The 27221-nt window shown below is 39.5% G+C and overlaps 1 protein-coding gene across 3 annotated transcripts in view; it reads right to left on the bottom strand.

The window, feature by feature from the left end:
* Positions 1 to 27221, bottom strand: part of unc13c (unc-13 homolog C (C. elegans)) — a 108544-nt gene that overhangs the window by 68828 nt on the left and 12495 nt on the right. For 2 of the 3 annotated variants that reach the window (XM_086175301.1, XM_086175302.1), the window contains exons 3-9: positions 17260 to 17282; positions 16601 to 16647; positions 14754 to 14832; positions 12057 to 12110; positions 8045 to 8264; positions 7018 to 7245; positions 3510 to 3651 (exon numbers count right to left, since the gene is read on the bottom strand). In XM_086175301.1, the coding sequence (XP_086031427.1) occupies positions 3510 to 3651; positions 7018 to 7245; positions 8045 to 8264; positions 12057 to 12110; positions 14754 to 14832; positions 16601 to 16647; positions 17260 to 17282 (793 nt within the window). Of the gene's footprint in view, positions 1 to 3509; positions 3652 to 7017; positions 7246 to 8044; positions 8265 to 12056; positions 12129 to 12399; positions 12406 to 14753; positions 14833 to 16600; positions 16648 to 17259; positions 17283 to 27221 lie in introns of all 3 variants that reach the window. The other variant, XM_086175303.1, reaches the window with a different exon arrangement.

The raw sequence follows: 27221 nt of genomic DNA, 5'->3' as shown, positions 1-27221 counted from the left end.
GTGTGTGTGTGTGTGTGTGTGTGTGTGTGTGTGTGTGTGTAGAAAGGCACATTGCCAAGCAGGAAGAATTACCCTAAGACATTGCATGACCTTTATTCTGCATCTCTGTATTATTACTCTCTCAATGGATACAGAATCATCAGACATGAGCTGTTCCCCCTTGACTGTATAGCATCATATCTATTCACATGTTAATATATATATATACATGTATTACAAATGTATGTATACACTTACATTTGCAATACAAAACATCCTTGGATTGTGTTCAATAGAGTGGCATTTCGCAGTAATGACACTACGACACAGATAAATAGAACACAGGGTCAAAGCACTTAGCCTCGGTTGGGGTCAGATTGTTCGGGTCTGGAATTAAAACCGCCAGATTACAACTTTTCTAATGACGAGCCGGGTGTGAAATCCAGAAAGAGTGTCTGAAGTCTCCCTCCTGCTCCCTTTTTTTTTTCTTTTTTTTTTTTTTTTTCGGACTAATCCGTTTCTTGGGGAAACACTGCATGCTGCTTGTGTTCCTGAACTATTCTGGGATTCTGTGCCAAGCACACAGTAATGTATCGCTCTATTAATCTACATCCCTGTAGTAATGGGGAAGAGTTTTATTACAGCGACCACAGGAGTCTCATTACAGGTAGGCAGTCTGTCTGTAACTGCCATAGGATATACACACATACATAATGTCAACTGATGTGCTTTCGAAAGCTTCTAATTACATTTTTTTTTTTTTTTCGAGGATCTTCATGCAAATGGAAAAAGTTTTGTTATATGAGTTCTAACATTGTGGGATTATCTCGAATCTGATATGTAAGGTGTCTGCGCAAAACTATTCGGGGAGGTAATATTTGAGTGGGATGAGTGAAAAATAAATAAGAAATACACCACTGGATGCTTGTCAGCGTTGTTTCGCATAAAAATGATAACTTGCAAAAACACTTTTGGTGCAACACGAGCGAATAACCCCAAGTTTCCTTTCTGATTTGATCCAGCAGCCTCTCAAAGTACAGTTTATCTCTGTTTCTTTGACAGTTGTGCCCCAGTGCCCCATTTACTGACAGAAGATTGCAGATATAAAATGAAAATAACGAAAGAAGAGGAATGATTTTGGTGTCAGACCTTGGGAAAAATGAAGGGCCTTGGCTACATCACAAAAGCTCATTAACCTTGGCAACACTGGGGAGACAGAATGTGTGTCTGCATATCCAGGTATCAGTTGGATGAGGGCCATGAAGTGGTGTTGTTATAAATAAATACCGTTAGCAACTCTCAATAATGCTATTTTAATGGCAATAATGGCTCTGAAACAGCTGTATTAATTACTAATAGGCATTGCAAAAGGTTGTGGTTAAGTAAGAGAACCAATCTTTCAGGAATTTCAATTATTTCCTACAGTTAATGTGAACAAACGACATTTTAAATCTGCTTCCAGACGCAAACAGAGGGAATTTTCACCACAAGATTTGGGGGATTCAAATTGGGGAAGAAGTGGAGCTGATAGTGTTTCAGCCTTAATTCTGCCCTATCTCCAGTCCATTCCATTATTGATATAAAATAACTTTCTTTGCACTGAAACACCCCTTTGGAAATATCTAAAAGATATAACAATAAAAAAAAAAAAAAAATCTGCTGAATGTGCTAAATAACCCCTTGAAGCGCTATATCTTCACCTTTTAACTGACCGCTCGGATGTTTGTGGAGGTGCGGAGCTATTTTGAAGCGATCGTGTGTCACACGCTCATGATTTAATGAATGTAAACACAGGGGACGGCCATGCTTAATGGCACTGCGCTCCGGCTCGGCACTTATCAAATCACAACCTGAGATTTATCAACATCTTGCTGCCTTCAGATGCTGCGGAGCTTTAATGAACTGGAGGAGAAGCTCCTCTTTCCATATAAAGCAGCTAGGTATAATAGATGCTGTAAAAATCAAATTGTTTATCGATCAATGCAGCTGATTTACTGACTTCATTGTTTTAACTGTATTAATTTATCTCTGTGAAGGTTTTCTGTCATCCAGTTCCCAGGCCTTAAATGAATTGTAGAAACTTTTGAAGCAGTCTCTTCCAAGCGGTTACTCAGTTATTCATTACTAAATAAGCCTCTTTGATGACGAGCATTAATTCCTTCCGATTAAAATCTATATGTGCTGTTTGGAAACAGCTAGCGTTTGAATGTTTGTTTTTATTTATTTAACTGTGCACCTTACGTTTTGTTTTTTCAACAAAGTGCAATAAATCACTGCATTCCACGCTGTGTTTTATTGCTAATGCACAGATTTTGGTCCCTGAGTGACCACTTACGCATACGGTGTCGTAGTAAAATTATAACAATATACTTAGCAAAGTGTTATTGTAATCACAAAAAGGCAGAGCTTTCATAAAAAAAAAAAAAGGAGAAAAAATGTACAGTTTTATTTCTTTTTGAATGTCTGCGGGCGAGCAGCAGCGGGTAGGGACATTCCTGGTGCACACCTTTACAGATCCGGGACTTACAAGACGGATGGACTGCAAAATACAGAAGACAAGAAGTCACATACCAAAGGATTTATTTTGTTGTTAAAACAACAGCGATTGGACCTCTGCAGCTCACTCCCGGGGACGATATTGGAAAGCTGCTGTGCAGCTGGTGTGTAACACGTCATAACACTTTGTTTTGATATTCCCTTAAAAGACTCCTGGGGGCTCCGTTTTCGATCAAACATAAATGGTCAAAACAGGAAGCCTCGTTGCTGTTTTCCATGCAATGAGATTGACAAAATATATGCTCGGGCCCCGTCGCAAAAATCGGAAAAAAAAACAGCTGTGTGTTTTTGTGTGCGTTTTTAGTGCATTTGTTTGGGGTTGATGTATCATTAGCGAGACCTTCTTTTCCCTATAGACTAATTTTAGATGGAAAACCAATTGCACTTGAGATCTGTCCGATAATGGTCCAAACTATAAAACAAACAAAACATAAATTGATACTTCTTTTAAAGATGCATCATGCAAATGGGACCATCTCCATCCTTCATCTCCATCCTTATTTACACCCATATATTTGGCCTTTCTGACAATAAAAAGCACTCAGCTTTTTTAGAGGTGACTCTGTTTTGCAGGCAGGATGATCTAGGGTTCTACAATCTCCTTTTCATATTCATTATTTTGCTCATACTTTAGAATTAAAAGATGATCGAAGATGCTCGTTCGTGTTACAATTCACCCAGATACTGTACCTGCATCTTGATGCCCTTTGTCAGGATCGAGACGATTTTCAGACATTTTTACCCGGGATATGACCAAAAACAAATAATGAAAATATAGAAAAAAGAACTGAATTGAAATGTCTTCAGGCTACCCCTTTGATCAATGCAGCAGATTCAGTAATTATATTTCTCAAATTAGCTCATCCCCCCAAATGCCATTTCTACTTCAGATTGTGCACTTCGACAAACAAGCAGAACAGATGATTTCGGTGGGAAATTGTCTCGAATAAGAGGAATCAACGAGGAATACTTACAAGTTGAACTTCTCGTCCCAGACTGGGTTGAGGTTGCCAAAGATTGTCTTTGTCCTGCGTTTGGTCTTGCCCACCTGGACGGTGACGTACGGATCACTTGAGCCCGTTTTATCCTTGGCCTGTAGACCTTGTGCACTCATGACTGGCGGACGATGGAATGAAGACATTGGCAAGGAAGAGCTGAATAAGTAAAGCACCAAATACTTGACAGCAGAGATGACTGGTTGGCCAGACAAATTGCCCCAGTCGTGAATTCTAACTGCATTTCACTAACGTCAAGCGATTGAGTCATCCCCGCAAGACCCTTAACATGTCATGTTTGCTGCTTACAACAAAAAATTGCCAAAAGATTAGCTTTGGTTTACTGGCGTATTCACCAAATGGGACGTTTAACTATGATTTATCTCTCTTTTTTTTTTTTTTAATCAATCAGTAGATCCCCATCCACCTTGGGTCCTGCGTGGTAATCCACTGTAATTAAATCCTCGTGCTAAACTTAAACTTGGCTTAAAGGAAGCCCGGTGAATCCGATTTTACTTCCTCTCATAGTGGCTAAGCAAGGGTGCAGAGAAGGAGACACAATAGTATTTCACAGCACCATAAAGGGGAAAAGGGACACTGGGGCATTAAATATGCATAAGGGACCAACTAAATAATTCAGGCTACATATATATCTCTCAGTTCAATGCTGACAGGAGTTTCTGGGGTGGATATGGAGGTTTGAAAAGCAATGGCGTGTTTGCTCCAGGAGAACTCAAAATCAAGTGCCTGCTTTTGTAAAGATTTGGTCTTAGAGGGCAACAATTGGACTGAGGGTGTCAGGTTCAAGTAAAGAACCAACCAACCAACATTACCTGAAAACTGCTCGAAATCTAACATACGATTTTCTTGTTAATTTTCTGTTTTGTTCTAAAATGTTTACTTTTTGAATGGTTATAAACACATGAGCTTTGAGACTGTCATTCAATTCTGTTCATGCGCAAAAGCGTTTGATGAATCCAACTGGCACCAGGAGCGTGATACCGTTTTCAAGCTGCAAACAACAAGCTAATCAAATTCAAATCCTTCCAAATGGTTTCCTGGATCTGACTGAGCTTTTTTTTTTTTTTTTTTTTTTAATTGTTATGAAATGAGCAGATGTTTTTATTCTGATTTCATTTGGCTCTAAAGTGGAATGAAGATGAAAATGTTACCACCTCAAAATTATTTTCAAATATACTGATTTTTTAGTTTCAAGTCGCCGTGTTTTTTTTTTTTACCATTTGTGGTTCTGCGGTATTTCCGGATCGTACCATTTTAAGGTAACAGATTGTGAAGCAAACAGACGATTAGACATTGATATTAGTTATTTTTATTGTATCAAGGTTAATTGCCTACTTTAAATAGGCAACTTTATAAAGTACATATTAGGTCTGCATTGAGTATGAGTCAGTTTATGTTTATATAATTACAAATAAATAGAAACTCAAAAATAAATGTATTTAAACACTGGATGTTTAACAGATCCATGGAGAAATTGGCAGAGACAACACTGGGTTTTTCCCATGCTCTCCTACTCAATTTTTCGTCTTGTGTTTCTTCTCCAATATCTCACCTTTGGCCACTTCCCTTTCTATTCCGGTCCTCTCACACTCTCTATTTGTCTCTGAGCCTCACTGTTTATGTTTCTCCCGGGTGTATTGACTTTGCCAGAAATGCAAAGTAGGCAGGAACTGAGCTATCCCTGCCATAGTTAACACAGAGATGGATGGGAGTCTGGGGCTGCGCTAACCTCACTGACCTTCTCACTTTGGCCAACTAACATCCTGCAGGACCTGAAACTAGTCATTTGCAACATTGTTTGCATGATTTTGCTTTATTACTGTATGTAATAGAGGGATGGAGTATATCATGTGAATTGAATTGACTTTATTTCTTTTACCAAACTGAACATTATCACTGCAAAGGCTGTCAACCAGACAGTTATAAACCGAGTCCGGTCATATATCTGTCAAATCGTTCTTATTTCCATCCTTTAGGAGACAGCGTATCTACGGTGCATGTGCTCAAGACTTCAGGGTCTCTGAATTGTGACATATCCAGGACATCAATTTGCGCTTGTCAAGACTGATGATGGTATGTATATAAAAGCAGCATTCACACTTGTCTATTATGTGTCACCTCATGCATTGGTATGATTTGTGACAACCAAGATTTAATTTAGATCATCCATGACACAGCTACTCGCACCATCAATTTTAACATTATATGTTACTGTTTAAACATGTATTTCTTGATGCATCATCCCAAAAAAAGGTGCCCTGGTGTACATTTTGTACATTTTAAATGCCTCTAACATGGACAAGAAAGCTGGTAGTTAGGCCATACAATACAATTCCCTTAAACTGGTTGAAAAAAATTAACAAATTAAATAATAATGACATCAATAAAAATCAAGTTTATATCAGGATTAGCATGATAAAGTATAAGAATGAATTGACCTTTTTTCTTAACGTCCATTAAGGTAGATCTGTCAACAACATAGAATGGGGTCATCTTGTCATAATGTAACTTTCCACAAGAATGAATTTTAAATTTCTCAGATATTTTCCCTCGAATACTCCTGGCCAATAGATAATAGCAAAAACCGAGGACTCTAGGGGGGAACAAAGCATCTTAGTCAGAAGGGAAAGTTGCTCTACGTATATGATATAACTCGTGAAACGAGCAGACACATGAAGTTGAAAGAATCCCAGATGATTTTACTTCTGAACTCACTACTTGAAGCCTCCCATCAAAACCGTGCCCTGGGACTTGACGTTTTGATTTTTATCTCAGAAATAAGCAGAGGTGCAGCTCTGCTGGGCTCAAATTCACAGTCGACAGTGAAGTTCTGTCAACAACATCACCATCAGCTGTATCCGTTCCGTATAAAATCTTTTATGTGTATCTCTGTCAGTATTTGGGCACTTTGGATTCAAAGTGAGTGTGGTTGGAACCAGAGGTATATCTACAACAGTTTTCATAAAATACAAGACGGAGAAAGAAAAAAAAATTGTTACTGCAAGTTCTCCTACTGTTTAATTTGCATCTCAATTTGATATTAGACTGTTAGATTCCATTTTCAGGAACATCAAGCAATGTTCCAGCATCAGTATCCTAATTGCTCAAGTTCTATTTGTGCTTCAAGTGTGTATTGATTGACTTTAGTTCAGGGTCAAAGGCTAATGATCAAGATTCTGAGGCAAATTGCAAGTTAAACAAAATTAGAGAGATTGCGATTGTCAGTTGAGATGAGCTCGACCTGAAATGCCATTTTTGTTGATTTAGAGATGGAAGCCAGAGAATGGGGTCGTAGGTCAGCCCATAAAGGTCAAGAGCCTCAGCTGGAACATGGAGACGTTAGCATGACTTGCTAAGCTGATGGACGACTGGCGTCTAACTAATCGCGAATAAAAGATCACTACATCACAAGTGACTGATTGTTCCATTTTAATGGGTGGTTTAGCTATAAAAAAGGATTACGCACCTGTGATGCTAATTTTAGCAGACCACTTGGAGGTCCCATCCAGCACAGCCTGCTTGGCCATTTTTAGATGACTGTTGAATTCTTCTTTGGAGATGTGGAACATCTCCTGGATGACTTCGAACACCTCCGGACGGTTCTTCTCCCTTATTTTCATTCGCTCTTTCATGGCCATGATAATATTTTGGGTCTTGTCCTCTGCCCCGTGTTTGGAGCTTTTTTCCACCGCCCCTGAAATAAGTAGATAAGAGATAATGTTTAAAATCCAGACGTTTGAATTACAATTTTCATCGCCGCATTTTGTCCGCTGGTCTATAACAATTATGGGCATCTATCATTGTTATCTTGCGGCAAAGCTGGCCATCTGCTTGTGGTTCAAAGTTCTACAGAGGACAAGCATTCTGCTAAACACGAGAACTTATGTGTGTCATTTTAATTGCAAGAGCATTTGCTTGGAAAAAAAAAAAAGCAAAGTTCACAAACAAACAGCCCTTTGTATGTGTGTTAATTGGTGTCTTTAAGACAAAAGATCCCCATGAGATGTTGATTCTCCATATCTAATTCACAGTATATGATCTGGTATCTGTGCCGTTTTCATGAGCGCAGATTTGAATGTGATAAAGATGAATAACGGTGCAAATTATAGAACATTGATATGGTAGGATAAAACCGTGATTATACACTGACTTTTACAACAGCCGTGATACGGTTAATCCACTTAAGGATGCGCGTGGCTTGCTGGGAGGCTCATCCCGAAGCCTTCATGTCACCTTGTTTCAACGAGTCCACGCAGTTACAAGGCGCGTGCCTGATAAAAATGCTGATCGAAGATAGTGATGTGTAAAAGTGACTGAGCAAACTAGATACACCATGTACTCGGAGTCACCAGAGCAAAATGCATTTTCCGAGATGTCGTTTAGCCATTTAAAGACACAAACACATTGTCTGGAGTTCTGCAGGAAAAAAATGTTTTTTGCATGGATGAAATGGGCTATCCACAACAGTCTCTTTAGTTTCGTTAGTTTCTTACTTTGTAAACAATCTGCATTGAGGAGGTCCTGGCACTTCTCATGGCATTTAACGCCACACTCTGAGCAACGCATGCCCTGGCGTGCGATGCCCCACAGAAGACCCTCACATTCGTGGCAATAAGTAGGCGCAGTTGCGGTCCAAACTTCAAAGTTATGAGGTGTTGTTGATGAAATGGGGTAGATCAAGGCCTGGAGGGTCTTCTTGAAGACGTGTAGTTTCTAAAAAATAATCACAGGATAATGATACCGAGTTAGACATAAGCCATCCAGTCTCCTGTAACCCATAGCAATTTTTATTTCTCATAAAAACATACATTCATATACATATATAATACATATAAATATATACATATAAAATTCATACATTTCATTTATTCCATTTATTCTGTGTTTACGTACTATTTTTTTTTTTTTTGTTTTACGTTTGTTTTGTTAGTTTAGTTTGTCATTGCCGGCTATCCACATTGCAAGCTGGGACATTTTGCTACATTGGTATTGAATTCTTGTCTAACATGACTTGGAGTTTTTCACTGGATATCCTTTTTGGATAAACATTCTTGTATATATGAGAATGGTGTGCAGATATAAAGTATATTTAAGCAAATTAGAATATTCTGTCTAAAATAGACAGCTATCACTCGCGGTAATTGCTGCAGGACGACTAAACACATCGTGAGAAAGCTACCATGTTTTAATATTTGCTACCTTTGTCCTGCTATCTATTCATCAAACTGAATCTTCTGAGAACATATTATTACTAACTGTGGTCCCCTTTCTCACTGCTGTATACACTATTATAAAGTTAGCCGGACAAGTTTTTCGCAGGTGGTTCTTTAATTTGTCATCCTCAAAGTACAAACTTAACAAGTCAGCAAGCAAGTTCTTACTTTTTCAGAATCCTTGCGCATGAAATAAGTTACAATCTAAACTTGAAGTTCGAGCCCTCATTACACTAAATGGATTTAAAGTATTTACAGTCTGCCTTGTCTGCATGAATATGCTTTATTTGAGCAGGTTCTAATGTTATCAACCTAACTTGTTGTTTGCAACTCGGCTGCTGCCCTCTTGGCCAGGACTCCCTTGTAAAACAGGCATTTTATCACAATGGCACTAACCTGGTTAAATAAAGGCTACATTGAAACCAAAAAAAAAAAAAAAAAAAAAAGCAGCCTCATTAACCCGAGATTAATCAGATCCTCATCCGGCGTGCTCGGTTTGAACTGAATGGTTTCTGAGTGAAGTGCCTCTCAGCAAAATAGTAAAGCTGACAAAGGGAGCCCGTCTCGACTCGGGGCTGTGAAAAAGAAGTCTCTTGAATTCAGTGCTTTACTGCAGCAGCCTTGTCATTCAGAAGGACTGGACTCGCCAATTTTTGAAAGGACGATCAATAAATGAAGTAAATAAGGTTCTTTTAAGAGTGAAAAACTACCCTGATTGAGAGGTAGACTGCAAAGTCAAGAGAAACAGAGAGAAAAAAAAAAGAGGAAGCGGCCGACGAAGAGGAGATGTACAGTGCGTTGAATAAAATAAATTAAAAGTCCGCCGCCCGTCTGTCCTGGAGCCTGAACCCCACAGACCCCGTCTCTCTGCTGTCAGCCCTTCTGCGTGTTGACAATGTGCTACAACACCTGCGCCGTACCTCCGCACTTCGCCGCAGTGACAACTGCACTGCCCACTCACAGATATAAGCCAACACAGACCGATGATTAAATGACACCAGATGACAGGACAACAAGGCTGTGTAACGCTGTAAGACAGGCTGCTGAACCCTGCAATACCTTTAATGAGACACTGAGGAACACACAGAGATTTTCTGCTTTTTTTCTAATCCGCGGCTTATGAGATAAAGCAGATGTGCAAGATTTATTCACAGTTACCACATCTTTACATTGCTGCAAGGAATGCATTCGAGTGTAAATTTGCATCGCTCACTTCGAATGTGCTGGCATTGCTGGAAATGTGTTTGTGAGGCGACACTGGTGACGTTGTCCCAGACACCAGTATACTTGATTGACAACCAAACTACAACCGGAGAGCAGCTTGATGAGAAACAATTCCATTTCACCCTCGCTTTCCACCTCTCTATTCCAATCTCAAGGCATATTGTCCTTGTCAAACCTCTTGTCACCATTTCCATCTTTCAGCATCCCCAAATTTTCAATTTCAACTACATTTGCTATTTGAGCTCAATGTTGTACATGGAATTTGTCATATTTAGAAAGGTTGAGATGTTTTAAATTCTGACACCCATAGACCTAGTCAAGTGCAAAGGTGGTGCTATTTTAAAATCAACTTGATGGCATCTGAACAGAAGTGAAGCTCACATCACATCCTATTTCCGCGCAGTGCTCAACCCATGCCATCTTGTGGTTACGTCCTCATGAACAGCAGAGTCCCCCTCTCTGTCTCAACAGGTACAACTCAAGTTCATTTCGACAGTCACAAGTAAAACATCCCAATGGTCATATCACACAGAGCTTAGAACATTAAGTGGACACATTGTAGAGGTTGCGCTCATCCGGCTCACACGTAATGTCCCTTTCTGCTCTTAAATACGAGCAGTTTGATAAGATGACGATGTGATCATTTAGTTTTGCATGGGAGCTGTGATGGTGTAACAAAAAAACCCATTAAAACCAAAAACAAAATGCTCATTCAATATACTCAGCGATGGGAATAAACAACTTTTCTAAGGAGCCGATGTCGTATTATTTAATACGGTGGCTCTTGTGAGGGTCCTGATGTCGAGCCTCCGCTTTCCCGGTCTTCATTTCATCACAACGTGCTTCCTGCCTCCTGCATTCGCCCAACTCTATACTTTTAAACAGCTATGGTTGTTTATTGCGTATTCTTGCCGTCCTCAAAGGAACACACTCCCCTGGACTTAATGCAGCAGATAAAACCCCGACATCTGCTTGGCCTACTTACTAAGGCCGCACAATCTGCGGCTTTACGAAGGGCTCGGCTATCCTCAACCACCAATTATTAAACTCCATGTTTGGCTCGAATCAGAACGGGCTATGGACATCTACTCCAAAAGTCAAAAACCCTTACTTATCAATTCTGGAAAGAAAGAAATAACGCGTCCCGGCTACACCAATTAAGAAAGAATATCTTTCATATAATTTCTTCCTCATCAAAGTGTTATTTATTTCTAAAGCCCCTTTTGTCACACATGAGCATTAGTAAATAGTTTAAAGTCTGTCATGATAGGGCAGACGGGCATGTTAACCATCAAGCCAACCATGTAATAGAAGTCAGTCTACATAAAGCGGGAATCGCTTTGTTTAAGAAAAAAAAAAAAAGATGAAATGAATGCCAAAATCAGGTCATGTTTTGCACTTTGTCAGATATAAAATTCATCTGTTTGTCTAACAGGGAAAGTGTTCTCCTCTGCTCTCTGGCTCCTATATAACTGTTTTCCCTGCGGGAGGGAGGAATTGCAATCAATTAATACGGAGGGAGCTTTGGAGGTCAACAAGAAGTGTCTCTTACTATTGACTGAGACATTCTGCCCTTCAACAATAGCTCAGCTACAATAAACGTATCAAATCCTGGGACATTGTATCAATAAAACTGTGGGGGAATTTGTTAATGACTGGGTTCACAGAGAAACTCCGCAACAGAGAGCAAGAATCGTGGAGATCATTTCGGTATGTAACGCCGCAAGAGAAGAGGAGACAGAGAGAGAGACAGAACGAGAGAGAGAGAGGAGCAGACGAGATGACAACATGTGGCATGAACACTCCAAGAGCTAAGTCGTGTCAATTCTATTTTCCCCTTTCAAGCCCTGTATCTTTGCAACTTGATCAGAGACTCTAATGGCAACAACGGCACAGTTGTTTAAAGTTTATCAGTGTTCCAGGAGAATATAAGCTAAGGAAAAAAGAATAATGAGCACCCCGTCAAGCATCCTACGTCTCTCCCAGACATTATACCCTCTGTAGTCTCACAATAACTAGGCTATAATGTCCACAAAAAAAAAAAAAAAGCTTGGATGTTAGTACTCACCAGATCCTCGTTATTCAGGGTAGACCGGTTCACCAAAGCAAACGAGATGCCTGCCTTTCGAGCAGTTAGGGTCTGACACACAAAGAAAAATAACTTTTAAACAATGAAAAGGGAGACACCGTATGACTGTGTATTTACTGATTTGCAGAGGCCTTTGGGAAGTACATGCATACAGAGATCCAGATTATAGGGAATATAAGTACGTTTATGGAATGTTTTAATAGCATTGAGCTTGGCTAAAATTTAAAAAATGATAAATAATGAGCAAAATATGACGATTTTTTTTTTTTTTTTAAATCAACATACGTAATCATTGACAAGAACAGATAGGCAATGAGCTTACCAAAGCCTGTGGTTTCCATGAGGCCGTGCATTGTGAAAGAAAGAAATGAAGAAGCTGAATTAGGCAAGGTGGTGCACGATTAAGGCTAAAAACTAGAAGTTCAATTGTTTTCATCCATACTGAGCACATTTGTGTCTCAACTGCCATGCAGGACTGCTGGTTAAGGCATAGAGCTCTAGAAAAACTATCCATCAAACAAGATTACACAGCCGTTGCATGATTCTTTACCATTCATGCACTGAAGTTACTCGATTGCATTCATGCTTGTCATTTAAATTCACTTCTCTCTTGGATGAAGCTTTTGATCATACTATCTGCTGTCTGTTCTGCACATTCGTTTGACACAAACAGTGAAACACGAGACAAAAACACTCATGTATGGGTGAAGCCGGCTGTACTGCACAACACTAACTCACACACACGCACACCCACACACACACACACACAGACACACACTCACGCACAACGCTGACGCGCGCACTTTAACGTACATCTGCTCGGACATTAATAAATTTACAATGATGTTGAGAATACCCACTCGCACAAGTGCACTCTCACAACGAAGAGACACACACATTAGGCACACGGAAAAAAAACATGTAAATCATCGAGATTCCATTAATATCCACTGAGATCGGGTGACAAGAGATTGAAAAACACTTGTCCCGCACTGGAGGAAATTACATAACAGAGGAATGCAGACATCGACAGCTGACAATATTGGATCAGTCTTTACCACGACCCTCTCGTCTGTTCAGCCCAGCTATGGTAAAGATCCATGGAAGCCATGGAGAATGTAGGAGGAACCTCTACATGAACTGTGAGTGTTGATGTAAGTATATTAACATGCACCAGCACTGCTGAGGTTGCTGCGGGCAATACAATATGTCCCTGTGTCCAGATAATATCTGTTCTGCAACAATATAATGTCCAGTACTTTGTGAATCGATTTGCAACTGTTTCACTTTTTTGCTTGTTAGTTTTTGCATTCCACCATTATGTGGGGAAACCCTGCTGTCCTTTTCCAATCGAGCGCTGTTGCTGCCCTGAAGCAATCACACAGCAAATGGGGGACATTGACAAAGGAGAGGCATGAGAGGGAACCAATTAGTTTGCTGACTACTGACTTCATCCCGCGTGTAAAAGGCTTATTTATTGTCACTTTTACATGATTTAAAAGCCTCACACAGTTAAATCAGAAGTCAATGAAGTCTCTCAGATATATTTTTGGGTTGAGTTGTCAACATTTCATTTCCAATTCCAATTTTTTTTTTTGTTTGAAACCTGCCGAGAAAAAAAGGGATAAAATGGCAACACGAGGCTGAAATCTGACAACTCACTGAAAAATATCACCCATAGCCATTATGGGTCCATGTAGGAATGGCAAATATACACGCAAATTCCAAAAAAAAAAAATAGAAAAATAAGACGACAACCCATACTTACCAAGACATTGTTGGTTATTAATTTCATGAGGGATATGGACAAATACAGCATCAACTCATGTTGTTCACTGTCATATAAACATTATTCAGCATCTATGTGCATGACATCAAGGTGGAACACCATTTTACAGACGGCATGTTGTATTATGGCACACGAGACTTGGATAATTAAGAGTCAATGCTACAAACTTTGTTCTCTGCAACTTCACATTAGACAAAAACGGAGATAATTTTCCTGTCCACTCGGCTCTAAAACACAATGGTGTGAAACATACATACATACATACATACACGAGACAGACACTTAGCTATGCACATAGAAGACAAGCATTAATAAATACATGAATCCTTTTGCAAGATTTAAATAACCATACGGTTGAATGCGAAGGTGGACTGCACTGGAATGAGGGACACTTGCGACAAAGCGTATTATGTTACAGTAAAAATGAACAGAGGCGCGTCGATTTGATGAAATGTCTTATGACCCTTTCTAGGCCACCTAATGAAGCCATACACTCCTGGGTTAGTTTCCAATTAACACTCAAACACACAGTTGAATATGTTTTCTAAAAAAGGCATTTACAACTATTAACAGTCCGAGTTGCTTTAATACATGCTAATGTATCTCTGAATGTATATCTATGAAATGTATAATCCAAATCATTAGGGAGTATTACTTGAAAGCGGGAATCCGGATGAAGTTATATTTTGGTACTTCGGGTATTTTATCAATGTCCCTCAGTTGTTTCATTCTTAAACATTTGATCAGGCTGCCAATGAAGTTCAGATCTCATCTTCAGTGGAGGGTTATACTCACAGAGCAGGAATCCACCACTATGGTATAATGTGGGGTCACTCAGATGGATTTGACATAAATCACACATAACCTTGTTGAGGCAGATGACTCACCAGGTCTCGGACAAGAGGCACTGTCCTCTTGCGGCGTAAATCTGGCATGCTGTCAATACCATAAAGAATACTGCCAGCCCTAGAGAAGCAGACAGATTTAAGGTGTATTAATATCATAATAATACCATGCTGGGTGAGACATTACTACAGTGAAACGGGAGGTTTGATTTACTCAGCCGGCATGCACCATGGATCAGGCCTCCTACTTAACCTGTCTCACACCTTCATATCACTGCACATGGTGAAGACCACCAACATTGGATTCCACAGTAATCCACCCCAATCGCTCATATCCCCTTATTCTGTGTAATCGGAGTCCTTACGGGATAATGATGCAATACAGCCCACCGATATATTCATTCACGACGATAGTTCACTTTATCTGACTAGTGAATATGGTGTCGAGTGTGTAGACGCCAAATGCATGACTCAGCGGCGAGCATGAATCAAAACAAATCACATTTATTTAATAAACTAAAAAACAAACTGGCAACTAAGCTGGACGTCGGGGAGAAATCGTTTTCTGTCTTGGCAATATAGAAAAGACCGGTTTAATAATCTGGATGGAAAAACATCAGGGAAATAAATACAGTTAATGGTGTGAGTTTTCAGAAGTACGTGATATCATATGAAACTTTGGGTGAAGGGTAGATCATCTGTGCTGTTTTGATAATAAAGAACATTTTGGAGAGAGAGTGTGTCGTCTTTTAATTAATTGATGATAAAGACTACTATTTTAATATCTCAACTTGCCAAGGTACAACAGATGACATGGTGCCTGGCATATTTATTGTTAATTTTTAATGCCTTATCACAGGTGTTTTAATAAACAGGCACAGAGGTGATTGTGCAAACGCAACGGGACAGGAGATGTTGACGGGGATTCATTAACTGACGGGGCGTTTGTGTAGACTCACAAAGACAGGGAGTCAAACACAACGTGTCATATTAGACTCACTGAAAACCGGAAGCTCCTTTAACGGGCTCGGACAAAAAACACAACCCCTTGGGTCGAAACACAGAAACACAGGTATCCAAAATGACGTTGGGATTTCTGAGTCATCAAGCCGCAAAGAAATACTGACACCAACTGACTCCACACCTCAAGGTTTCATCTTTCATCTTCTTTCCTCTCATCTCTCCCTTTACCTCTTTTTCACTTCGGTACCAGTCTTCGCAGTCCCTTCATCCGCCCCTAACTCCCCGGAGCGCCCCACGCATCCGTCTCCCCTCTCCCACCAGTCTTGCTCCTTCTCCACGAGGCTCTCAGTGGCATCACCTCAACTGTCACTCAAAGCCTCTCTAATGACCTCAATATGACATCAAGGTCCCAATGCTTCCACACAGATAAAGCTCCTCAAGCTTTTCTGTCAGCGCTCTCAGCAACATGAGTGGTATGACCCTAAAAGTTACACAACGTTACTGGCTGTGCAGGCCCCCTCGCCTCACCCCAGGGCCCCGGCCTCTTGCTGCTATTTTACACGACGCTCGCCGTGAATGCCTACATAGGTTGCTGGGGGGTCACAAGGGCTAAATATCAGCTGTTTCTCCCTTTGACATTTTATGACAAGCCGTTGACTCGATCTATTTTCGATGCAAATTTTCATAATCAACATGTGGAATCAAATGAAGGAGTGCGACAGCATCAGTTAAGATGCAGGCGTGCATACGTTGCATAAGTAAGGATGTCTTATTTGGGGATTTTGTGCCATTGAAAAAAAAGAAATAAACAGAATGCCTATTATATTGTTGCTTCATGTCGCTCAGTATGGGGGTATAAAACAGCACAGCAGCACAGTTTTGTGTAATGTTGAACCTATTGGATAGGAAAGTGAGACAACACTCACCCTCCAGACTGCAAGCCAAGCACTTTGGGGTCCAAAACACTGCGTGGCTGCAGAGGATAGAAACACACAAAGTAAGACAACACACGGTAAAAGCACACAAACAAAAATACCTCTTTTACAGCGAAATAAATACACTGCTTTATTTAGTGTATTTGGGAATGTCTTGTATGGATTAGAGAGTCAATCCAGGGCAAAAATAAATGGTAGTGAGGGGAGTGGAGAGCACAAGGGACTCGCGAGGGAAGCTCTGACAGCAAAAAAAAAAAAAAAACAACAAATTATTCCACATCACTGTAATTTGTGGGCTCAAGACTGAGAATTTTGCCGCTCTTGGAGCTCCAGGCCAGATATGCCGATTGTATAACACTCCTTCCACAGTAACCAAAAAAACGGGTTTTATATATATATTTTTTTTTATTTATTTATTTTTTTTTTAAAGGGAGAAATACAAGGAGAACACAAAAAAGTGAGCACATGCAGGATTTTTTTTATATGTAGACATTTGAATTTACATATTAACCAAGTAGATGAAGTTCGGTATGGTTTCTAAAGGGGGTGATACATGGCAGTACACTAACACACACATATACTGTACATTCAAATAAACACATGCACGTGCAAGGAAATTATGTAGTTCATGATAAACAGTGACTTTAAACCTGCGTATCCAAAGCACTGCAGTCTGAAAGGAGAAAATGACAGGAGGGTGGAGAGTTAGAAAAAAGCAACTCACTGGAAAATATGCACACATAGTTATGACACTAATCTATTTATTACCCTTTTTGCCAAACAGTTTATGCAGAAATGGAGACAGAGTCAACATGTGCCTCGGGGAGAATGACTCTACAGTAGAACCAGCAAAGGAAGTCACTTTTACACAACAGAAGGCTCCCCACTCATAGTTTAAATGTGAATATCGTCATAGCTTGTAAAATCATCATGGTCATTGTGAAACAGATTAAATGATGTGTTGGACTGTTGAGGTTCACTGATTTAACACTCAGACAAGGAACATTAGGTAAGCAGTTGGTGTCATATTTCCATTTTAAATAAATAGAGGGAGAGGGTGAGCTTTTTTTTTTAAGATGCAGCACTACAGAGGTGTAATTACTTAGCTATTGATCCGTGGCTGATAAATTGCAGAACAATCGTGTGCTAATGTCCTAAACTGTTCATAAGAATATGATCAAAAACCAGTCTAAACTGTGTACGCTGTTACTCATATGCACTACAGCTACTGCATTATACAATATCAAAACAAATCTCCTCTCCCTAATTTGGAATATTTATTTTCGGCCTGGTTATTTTAAGGTTGTCATATGACCATAAACATATGAAATATTAGATCATGACAATTTCCTATTGAGTGATGTATGATGCATTTTGTGGAAAATGTGGAAAACATTCCACTTAGTTTCAAAGAGTAAATGCTTAGAAATACACACACACACACGCACACACACACACACACACACACACAACCAATCGATGTGCAATAAGGTCCATACAATCTGAGGAGCAGCAATTTCAAGCGGCTGAGCTTTGATTCAGGACCATGGACAGTGACCATATGCTCCTCTCAGCACTGAGCCATGTTTGTGTGCTCTTGCATTACATAAAGCCAGACCACAAATATAAGACACAGGCAGATAAAATAAACATCATTTTTACAGGTGCCCTAAATCTGTTAAGTAAAATTGTAATTGATTTGGAGGAAAAATCTGTCTTATGTGCCGTAGGCAAAGTGTCAAAGCAGCAACAGTAGCAGTAAATTCTGCATCTCACTGGTGACATGCATGATCACTCTGCACATAGATCAGAACTAAAAGCAGAAAAGCCTGCATGTGGTTGGCAGTAAACAAGGAGTGACCCAAGTTCAAACGCAAACATACAAATATCCACCCATATGGACACATGGAATCATAAATAGACCACTAATATAGGTTACAGGAATTCAACAGACAAAAAAACAGAGAGAGAACAGCAGAAATCATACAGTGCAACAATCAAAAGCCTTATCATTTATGCCTGGGTGATCCCAGGCCACACAGACGTGAAAGGCCTATTTCAAAGTAATTTAAGAGGAATTCAGCCACTGTGAAATAGTGTCACTCTTGGTTTTAAATAAATGTTACCAGATGATGGAAAAAGGTCACCATCAAAAATATAGGCATGTGAGGTTTGGGGTAAGCATCCATGTGCTGAAATCGGTTGACTTATCCTTGTAAACAATTTGAATTTGGATATGGTTGAGGAATAAATCAATCTGAATTGTGAAAGAGAAGAGGGAAAATAGTTAGCGGTTATGGGAATAGTCATCATATATAAACCCTTTGGCAGTAAAATGAGGATAGTGACTCATTTAACAATATTCATTCATGACGTCTACCATACACTGCTGGGGAGCTGGGCCCTATTCCACATTTTGTGAGAAGTGGGGGTTTACCCTGGACAAGTTGCCAGGTGTTTACGCGGCGACAAATGGAGACATTAAAACACTCACATGGACCTATGTTTGGAGAAAACCCATGCAGGTATGCAGGGAACATGGAAAGTCAACACAGAAACATCCCATTTGCCAGTCAAATCAAACCATGGACCTTCTTTCTTTGAGGCGGGAGTTGTGCAAACAAGTGCACTAGTATTCAGTGCCGCCTTCAATTAGCATCAGTCGGACACATTACAGTGCATAACCTCATAATCTCAAAGGGTCACAATGTTAGTATTACATTAGTGAATGGACACTTGTCAAAACATAACAAATGTGAGATTAAAAATGACTTACGAATACTTTCAATAGCAAATGGCGTGGTTGAATTTTGCACAGAAACCATATTCTGACAAACACTTTTAACAGCATGAAATTGAAAAATAACTCCAGAGCAGAAAATATATATGTATATATATATATATACTGCTCAAAAAAATAAAGGGAACACTTGAACAACACAATGTAACTCCAAGTCAATCACACTTCGGTGAAATCATAGTGTCCACTCAGGAAGCAACACAGATTCATTTTGACTTGTTTTAAGGACATTACATCAAAGTTGGATCAGCCTGGAGTTTGTTTTTACACTTTAATTTTGAGTGTGATTCCTAATCCAGACCTCCATGGGTTAATACAATTGATTTCCATTGATCATTTTTGTGTGATTTTGTTGTCAGCACATTCAACTGTAAAGAGCAAAGTATTTCATAAGAATATTTCATTCATTTAGATCTAGGATGTGTTTTTTAAGTGTTTCCTTTATTTTTTTGAGCAGTGTATATATATATACATGCATGTGTATATATATGTAAATATTTATATGTGTATGTATACATATATACATACACATATATATGAGAATGCATAGATGCTCAAGGCTAATGCTGCTAGCATGGGCAAGATGTGGGTCATCAAGTGGCCGGAGTCACGTTACCAGCAATCTCACAAGCAAGATGTCACTCTACGGTACAGTATGTTTGTGATGTGCAGCATAGGGGAGATTTCTGGCTCAACCCGTATAATACCACTGTCGTAGAGTGTATCAGGCTCGCTAATAGCTTTGTAATCTGATCATAATCGCAAATAATGCTGGTTGGGCGATAGGTGTAGCATGCACAAAGGGTCATGCTCTAATAGCGGAATGCAACGGTTGGCCAATGGTGTGCTTTTTTTCCGGCACTTCAATTCCTGTAAAACAGACAAAAAAGGAACGGAATAATATCGTTGATAATCACCGCACGGGAGGGAGCTACCAGTAGTGTTTTGTGCAGCAGGAATAACCAGGATGAAGGAGGAGGAGGAGAACGATGAAATGAAAATCTTAAGGTTGGATAGCGAAGAGGAAAAGGACATTCATTTACAGAGTGGACCGTAACACTGTGAAAATGTAGTGAGAAGCTGAACTCAACCCTTTAAAAAGCTATTATTCCTTATATAAAATGAAGAAGCCTGAATGACACATAAGGGAATACATTTTTTAACATAGCTAGAATGAGGTTTTGGAGAAGAATCAAATATTCCAGATGCGAAAAAAGACACGCTCACTAATACAATGAGCTGGCTGACAACTTTTAATAATTCTTAGGGGTCGGGCTCCCCTTGCCATCCTGTTGCTTTGAGCATAAGTTAGACTGTCAGGAATTGAATGATCTAGACAGAGTTCTCTACTCTTATTCAGAGGTCTTTCACTTAAAACATTACCTTTCATTCATAATTAAAAGAAGGCTTGAGAGGATCACTTATTGCACTCGGAAGTCAGACTAATCCTGACTCCAATAAAGAGAGTGCATTAAGTGTATATTCGAGGTCTCACTTGCCAGAGACGGCAACCTTTTGGAACATATTTATCGATCTTTTTTCAGTAAAATGACACAAGAGTTGAGGCCACTGTCAAACTGTTTGATTTCTGGCTTTAAAAAAGAAAAAAAAAAAGGGAAAAAAAAGTGAAAGCCAAAAATGCAAACGTCTATGCAAGTACATTGCAGTCACAGCAGCTGTGCATGCTCCTGTTATGCAGTAAGTGAGAATCAGGAAGCACATTACATCAACTGACAGATGTAGAGAATACACTCTCAGCTCCCTTTATTAGCCTGCTTGGTTTTTGAGGTTGTAAAAAGAGTTATGGGCACCGACGAAAGTCACATGGCAGATGGATAGGGGAGCCGAAGACCTGGCACGCACACACGAAGGAGCAGATGTACCAACGCGATAGTGTTTTGAGAGCTGAAAGAGCACAGTGTGGAGCATCGCACTCCTCCCTCTCCTCCATATGAATTCACCAGGGGGTCGTGGGTAAAGTGGGAGTTTTGTCGAAATATGTGAAATTAGATGCACAGGAAATACACGATCATGTACTCTGTAGTTCTTATGCGGGGAGGGATGTGTATCTGTGTTGTGGTGACATTTCCCAGAAGCAAAAGCGCATGCATCGATAGAAGAAAAGAAGAACACGATGATCAATATGTTGATAACGATATTCCAATATGCATAGAATACACGTGACTTTACATGTATTCTGATATGTCAAACACACACACGCACACACACACACACACGTACGCATTTATAGGGATGCAGCAATGAAAATTTCAATAAAGGCATTCATTCATTCATTCATAGAAATAAGTTGTAATAAACCAAAACCAACTGCTTTTATAAAAGTGGAGAAATAATCTACTGAAATAAGTTTATGATTTTGTTAATTGTAGTGTGAAGGGAACTGGTGTGTACATAAAACCTGAAAGGATCTCCACATTTCTATCCATCCAACTTGGCATCTGCTTTTTTCTTTTATAAATAAATGCAGTCAGTGTGACATAACCAAATAAATCAGGCTTCTTCTTAAGATTAATTACCAATTTTGATAAGTGGTGTCCCGTAAAATCCTGTTTTATTCAGGTTTATCTACATTAACAGCTACTGTAGTCTTATATCACCCATGCTTACTAAACTAAAAGATAGATTGTAGTCAGCAACATCATGAAAAAACAACTATTTCTGATTTACAACCATGTGATTAACCAAATATCCATGCCAGCATTTCCTCCGAAACTGCCTCTTCTTTCTTTTCCTGAAATTCTTAAAAAGGGGGAAAAAGCCCCCCAAAATTATTATAATCATTTATAAAAAAAAAAAAAGTTAATAAACTTGCATAAATTAATTTATATCATTAAAGCAAATTCAGGGGAAAATGTTTTCCAGATTCTGCTAAACGGTTGAATATAAATTGTTGCTGTTTGATGACATGCTTTTATTTTCTCACTTTTTAGTATTAATTCATACGAACACATTTATTTGAAATAGCAGACATACATACGAGGATAATGACAAACAGAAACTTCAGCATTTTGTTTGTCTCCGATTTTGAATAAATGTAGAGCTCGAGACAAAATTAAAACATTTCATTATTCCATTCATCATCTATACCAGTGGTCCTCGACCCCCGGTCTCAGGACCAGTAAATCGTTCTTAATACAAATTATATTTTTTTCATTAAACCTTCCGGATTTTATTTTGAAAAATGACTATTTCTGCCTTCGCCTTACTGCCCCACTTAACACTGTTGCGCCATTTTCACACATCAGCTACCACAGCCTAGCAGAGTAGACTGCATATATGCAACACAATTCGAGTGTCACTGTTTCCCATCACCCCCAGATGGGACCCTCTAGTAGCGGGGAAATAAGCCCAAGGCTCCCACTAACTCTACATTATGGTGAATTGATATTATAGTGCAAAATTGTTGAAAATGGCCTAATATAAAGCATAATTGTTGTATTTAGATTAAATACTGTGAAAAACGTGTTAAATACTGCGACAAAAGTTTTTATTATTTGAACTCCCGTACCTCTAACTGCTCCGTGGAAACATTTTCATGCATAAAATCGGTCCCTTGTACAAAAAAGGTTGGGAACTGGTGGTCAATAACACTTATCCTGTATTCAGGGTCACAACTGGGTTGGAGTCTTTAGCGAGACATGCAGACATGGGAGAACATGCAAACTCCAAACATATAGGGCCTCTGCTGGATCAAACCAGGGACCTTCTTCCTGTGACACAGAAGGACTAACCACCGTAATAACCTGTCAGTTTATCATTTCATTTAAAATCAAAAGTGCATCAAAAATATCCCCAATTATTTTAAAGAGAACAAATTGATGACAGGAGAGAAGGGAAAATGTGTGGGAGGTTAAAGCCCTGTGGGCTTTGCTGTAACGCCGTGAGAGATATGAACATTTCGGATCCTGGAAGACAAATTTGTTCACTTTCTCCTCTGGTGACAACGGCACAAAACCAGTTTTTCGCTATAAAGTTTTCTCTTTTTCCCTCGGCTATTATTTATGACTACCATCTTGCTGATGTCACTGGGTTTATTTGGTTCAGTTTCAGCACAAAAATAAAATCCCTCTCGGCATGACCCAATAGTAGATTTTCGGGGGCACATTAGTTCTCAACTGGTTTCTAGTCAAACAGAAGTATTTGTTGTTGATGTTTCTGTAATTATCATGTTGCTTTACAGATACTTAAACGTATCCTTTCTTAATATATCACCTGAAAACCACTGCAAATAAATTCAAACTGTAGTTGTGACTCTAAAGTATAGAGGAAAAGCTTTGCTTTTTCATTCCCCCCTCCAAACATGTTTTCGTCTGATCTAATTTGGGCTGTAGGAAGGACATCCCTTACGCACTGTACCTCGTACAGTCACATCCAAACTTTCTTGACAAAAGAAACACTAAGCATTAGGAGGGAGTACCTCCTTTCGTTCCCCAAGGAGCAAGCAAAAACTTCACTGGCAGTAGACCTCTATAAATATTCCAAGCAAGGCTGACCTGGTTACAAAATGCCCTTGGGAGTGTGAATTAGCATCTGAATACAGACGCTGCTGTAGCCAGTTGAAAACAAGCATTGCAGACACGGCAATGCGAAGGCGCCAATCACAGCTCTTACACAGACCAGCCAACATGCTTCAGAGCACATGCATGATGAACACGCATCAACTACAAGAGATTAGGTCAAGAAGCTAGTGAGTAAGAGTGTAGAATATGCACATTAGTGCATCTGCTCATGACTAAATATCACCAATGCTATTATCATGCATGTCATTCCCAAGTGTCAAAACCAGGGATTTCCTATAGCTAATCAATGTCTGACTAATTTTAAAAGAGCAGTCATGGTTAGTCTGGCAACAGCATTATTTTTTTCTGTTTCTCAACAAAACTCTTTTTCATTATCGTAATGAGGTACTTTTGTTACATGTATATCTTATTGGTTTCAAGTTGCTTTTCTCCTCATATACACTGCAAATAGCGAAGCAACTGTTTTCCCGTTTTCTACAACAGAAGCTGATCATCTGCTTGAAACTAATCCAAAGGTAATATTTGGAAGATTAAACACATTTGATGTTGGTGAATTATTCAGCGAACTGAAATGGTGAAAATGATAATCGGGCTCCCTTTTAATTTACTTTTGTCTCAAGCTGTCCCTTCACGTCTCTGAATGTTTTGGCTCTCAACAAAAACTCCAACATCAAGTCAAGCACCATTATTCAGTGAACAGCAGAAACACTCCTGAAGATTTAAAAACATTTAAATGATTTATAGAATCAAAGGTCTGCACCACCTTACTCTAGAATAGTACAAAACTGGGAAGTGAGTCAATCTGTCAGTGAGTCAGACAGCCAGCTCCAACTTAAGTGCTCCACAGCACTAATCCAGCAAAAGAACTCTATGGATGAGACTGCACAGTCACCAATGACCAACAGAAAATAAACAAAATTGATACATTTAGAAACTCCCTACTGGTGGGTGTGTGGCACATCCTTCAGACAGACGAATAGTCTTTTCTGCATTCTATAGTGTAAGGACGCCCGCTTACCGTGAGTACCAAGATTGTTGTTTCACATTGAGCAAAAGCGAAAAGTCCCTCGACTGTTTGGTTCTCATTAGCAGACTTTACGAAATCGTTCAAACTGTTTATACACCCAAGCTGATTTTAAATTGCATACATTTTAAATTAGGCCCTGACAATCCCATCAATAATTTTTACTGAAAAAAAAAGGTACTGAAGTGAATTAAAAATAGGGGAGAAAAGTAGAGCAATGGCATAGCATTATGTTGGCTGTGAAGAACAACGTATCCTGAGATTTAACATATGGCTACAAATAAATGTTATCGGTAATTGGTCAATATGTATAGAGAGTGTGCTTGTTGTCATTTTAAGAGCGTTTAACAAAGGACAGAAGTCATTTGTTCATTCAGTATGACAAATTGACAGTCATTTCAGTGGCCATCGATCGTGCCTGTGAAGGTCTGTTGAATTTAGATGATTAATGACAAACACCCCGACAACGTGCTTTAAATTTTACCCTACATATTTCATTCTTAATACGCCAGTGTTTTCTCATTGGATGCTGAAAAATAATCAGCGTCCAAGAACTGCTACTGCCTTCCAAGTGACTCCAACATCATGCTTCTTCAACTAAAACTGATCATCCGTCAAGCAATGACTTTACTGCTTAATTCTCCCACAAATGCAATTGCGCAAAACCTACAAAACAACAAATTATGGGGCTTCTATCCCTCACAAAAAATAATCTTCGCTGTGTCATTTTTCGATACATATTCTCGATCGGCATGGAGGGGGTTAATTTAAATTGGAAATGATTCTCACTTGACTGGCAATGTGTGCAAAGGGATGCCCTCTCTTAATCGCAACCAGCTTTGCGAGGTGGTCAGGTAGTCCAGCTATTTGTTTTTAATGAATTATTTGGTTCCTGCGAACCTTCAGCACCCGACCTTTTCCCTGTTGAACACCTGATTATCTGCATGGACTCCAGCAAAAATACGCACAAGAGCGCAAAACCACACGTAAAATCAATTTTTACAACTTGAGAGCGAAAAAGACCTTTCAGCATAGATACAAAAATTCACATCGGACAACCAAAGCTGGTTTGTGGTTCTGCGGGTTTTATCTCGGTTTCTTTTTATATTGATGCTTAGATTTCTCGCACTCTGTGAGTAGGAGCCTCGGCAACGAAGAGCAATTTCCCCCTCGGGGATCAATAAAGTATTCTGATGCTATACGACTAGAATGGTACCATTATCTAGAGACCTAAAACAATATGTCCACTACAGCGGGGCTTGAACTGAACCAATGTTCTTCGTGCTCTTGATAAAAGTTGTCAGTGCCAAAGTATGCAAAACCGCCCCTGTGGTGGATGTCTCCAGGATCACATTCAGCAATGAAGACACACAAGGTGAAAAAGAAGCAGTGGAAAACACAACAGTTGAAGCCGTTTCACAAATGTCCTCATCGTTGTCAAAGATGCACCAAGCTCTGAGAAGTCAGAATTAACATCACAACACATCTTTTCCTTTCAACAACCTCCTCCATCTCACCTTATACTCTGTATCCTCCTCTCTCACACCAACTAACTTCATGTCCTCCTTGAATTCATCCATAAATCTTCTGTTGGTCTTCCTCCAGACCTCCTGTCTGGCTGTTCAAACCACAGTATCCTTCAACCTGTAAACTCACTATCCATCCTCTGTACATGATCCTACCATCTCATTCTGGCTTCTCTGACCTTCTCTCCAAAACATCTAACAAGTGCTGTCCCTCTGATCAACTCATTCCTGATCCTATCCATCCTCGTCACTCGCAAGGAGAACCTCAACAGCTTCATCTCTGCAACCTCCAGTTCTGCTTGTCTTCAATGCGATTATCTTGAAACCATACAGCATCGCTGGTCTCACCACGATCTTCTACTCTTTTCCTTTCATCCTTTCATTTTGGCTGATACTCTTTTCACACATTATTCCTGACAGTTTTCTCCCCCTGCTCCAACCTGCTTGAACCCATTTCTTCACCCCTTTTCCACACTCTCCGTTGTTTTGGACTGTTGACCCAAAGGACTTAAAATCCTCCAACTTCAGCTCCATTATTCGAAACTCCAAATAATAATTACCATTGCCTCGAGTCCATGTTGACTTGTCAATTTCTTTCTCTTTATTAAGGAACTCCTCTAACAGCAGATACTTCAATGTATTCCCGAAAAGCAAACAGTCAGTGGAGTGCCTTGCGACACATACGCTTTGCTAATGTCATGGCTGTAAATCAAAGTGAACC

Source organism: Fistularia commersonii, chromosome 27 (assembly GCF_037954325.1).
Source record: "Fistularia commersonii isolate RoL2024-O1a breed Wild chromosome 27, RoL_Fcom_v1.0, whole genome shotgun sequence".
Taxonomy (NCBI): Eukaryota; Metazoa; Chordata; class Actinopteri; order Syngnathiformes; family Fistulariidae; genus Fistularia; species Fistularia commersonii.
Note: the sequence above shows the minus strand (reverse complement) of the source record. Positions and strands in the feature narration are given on the sequence as shown.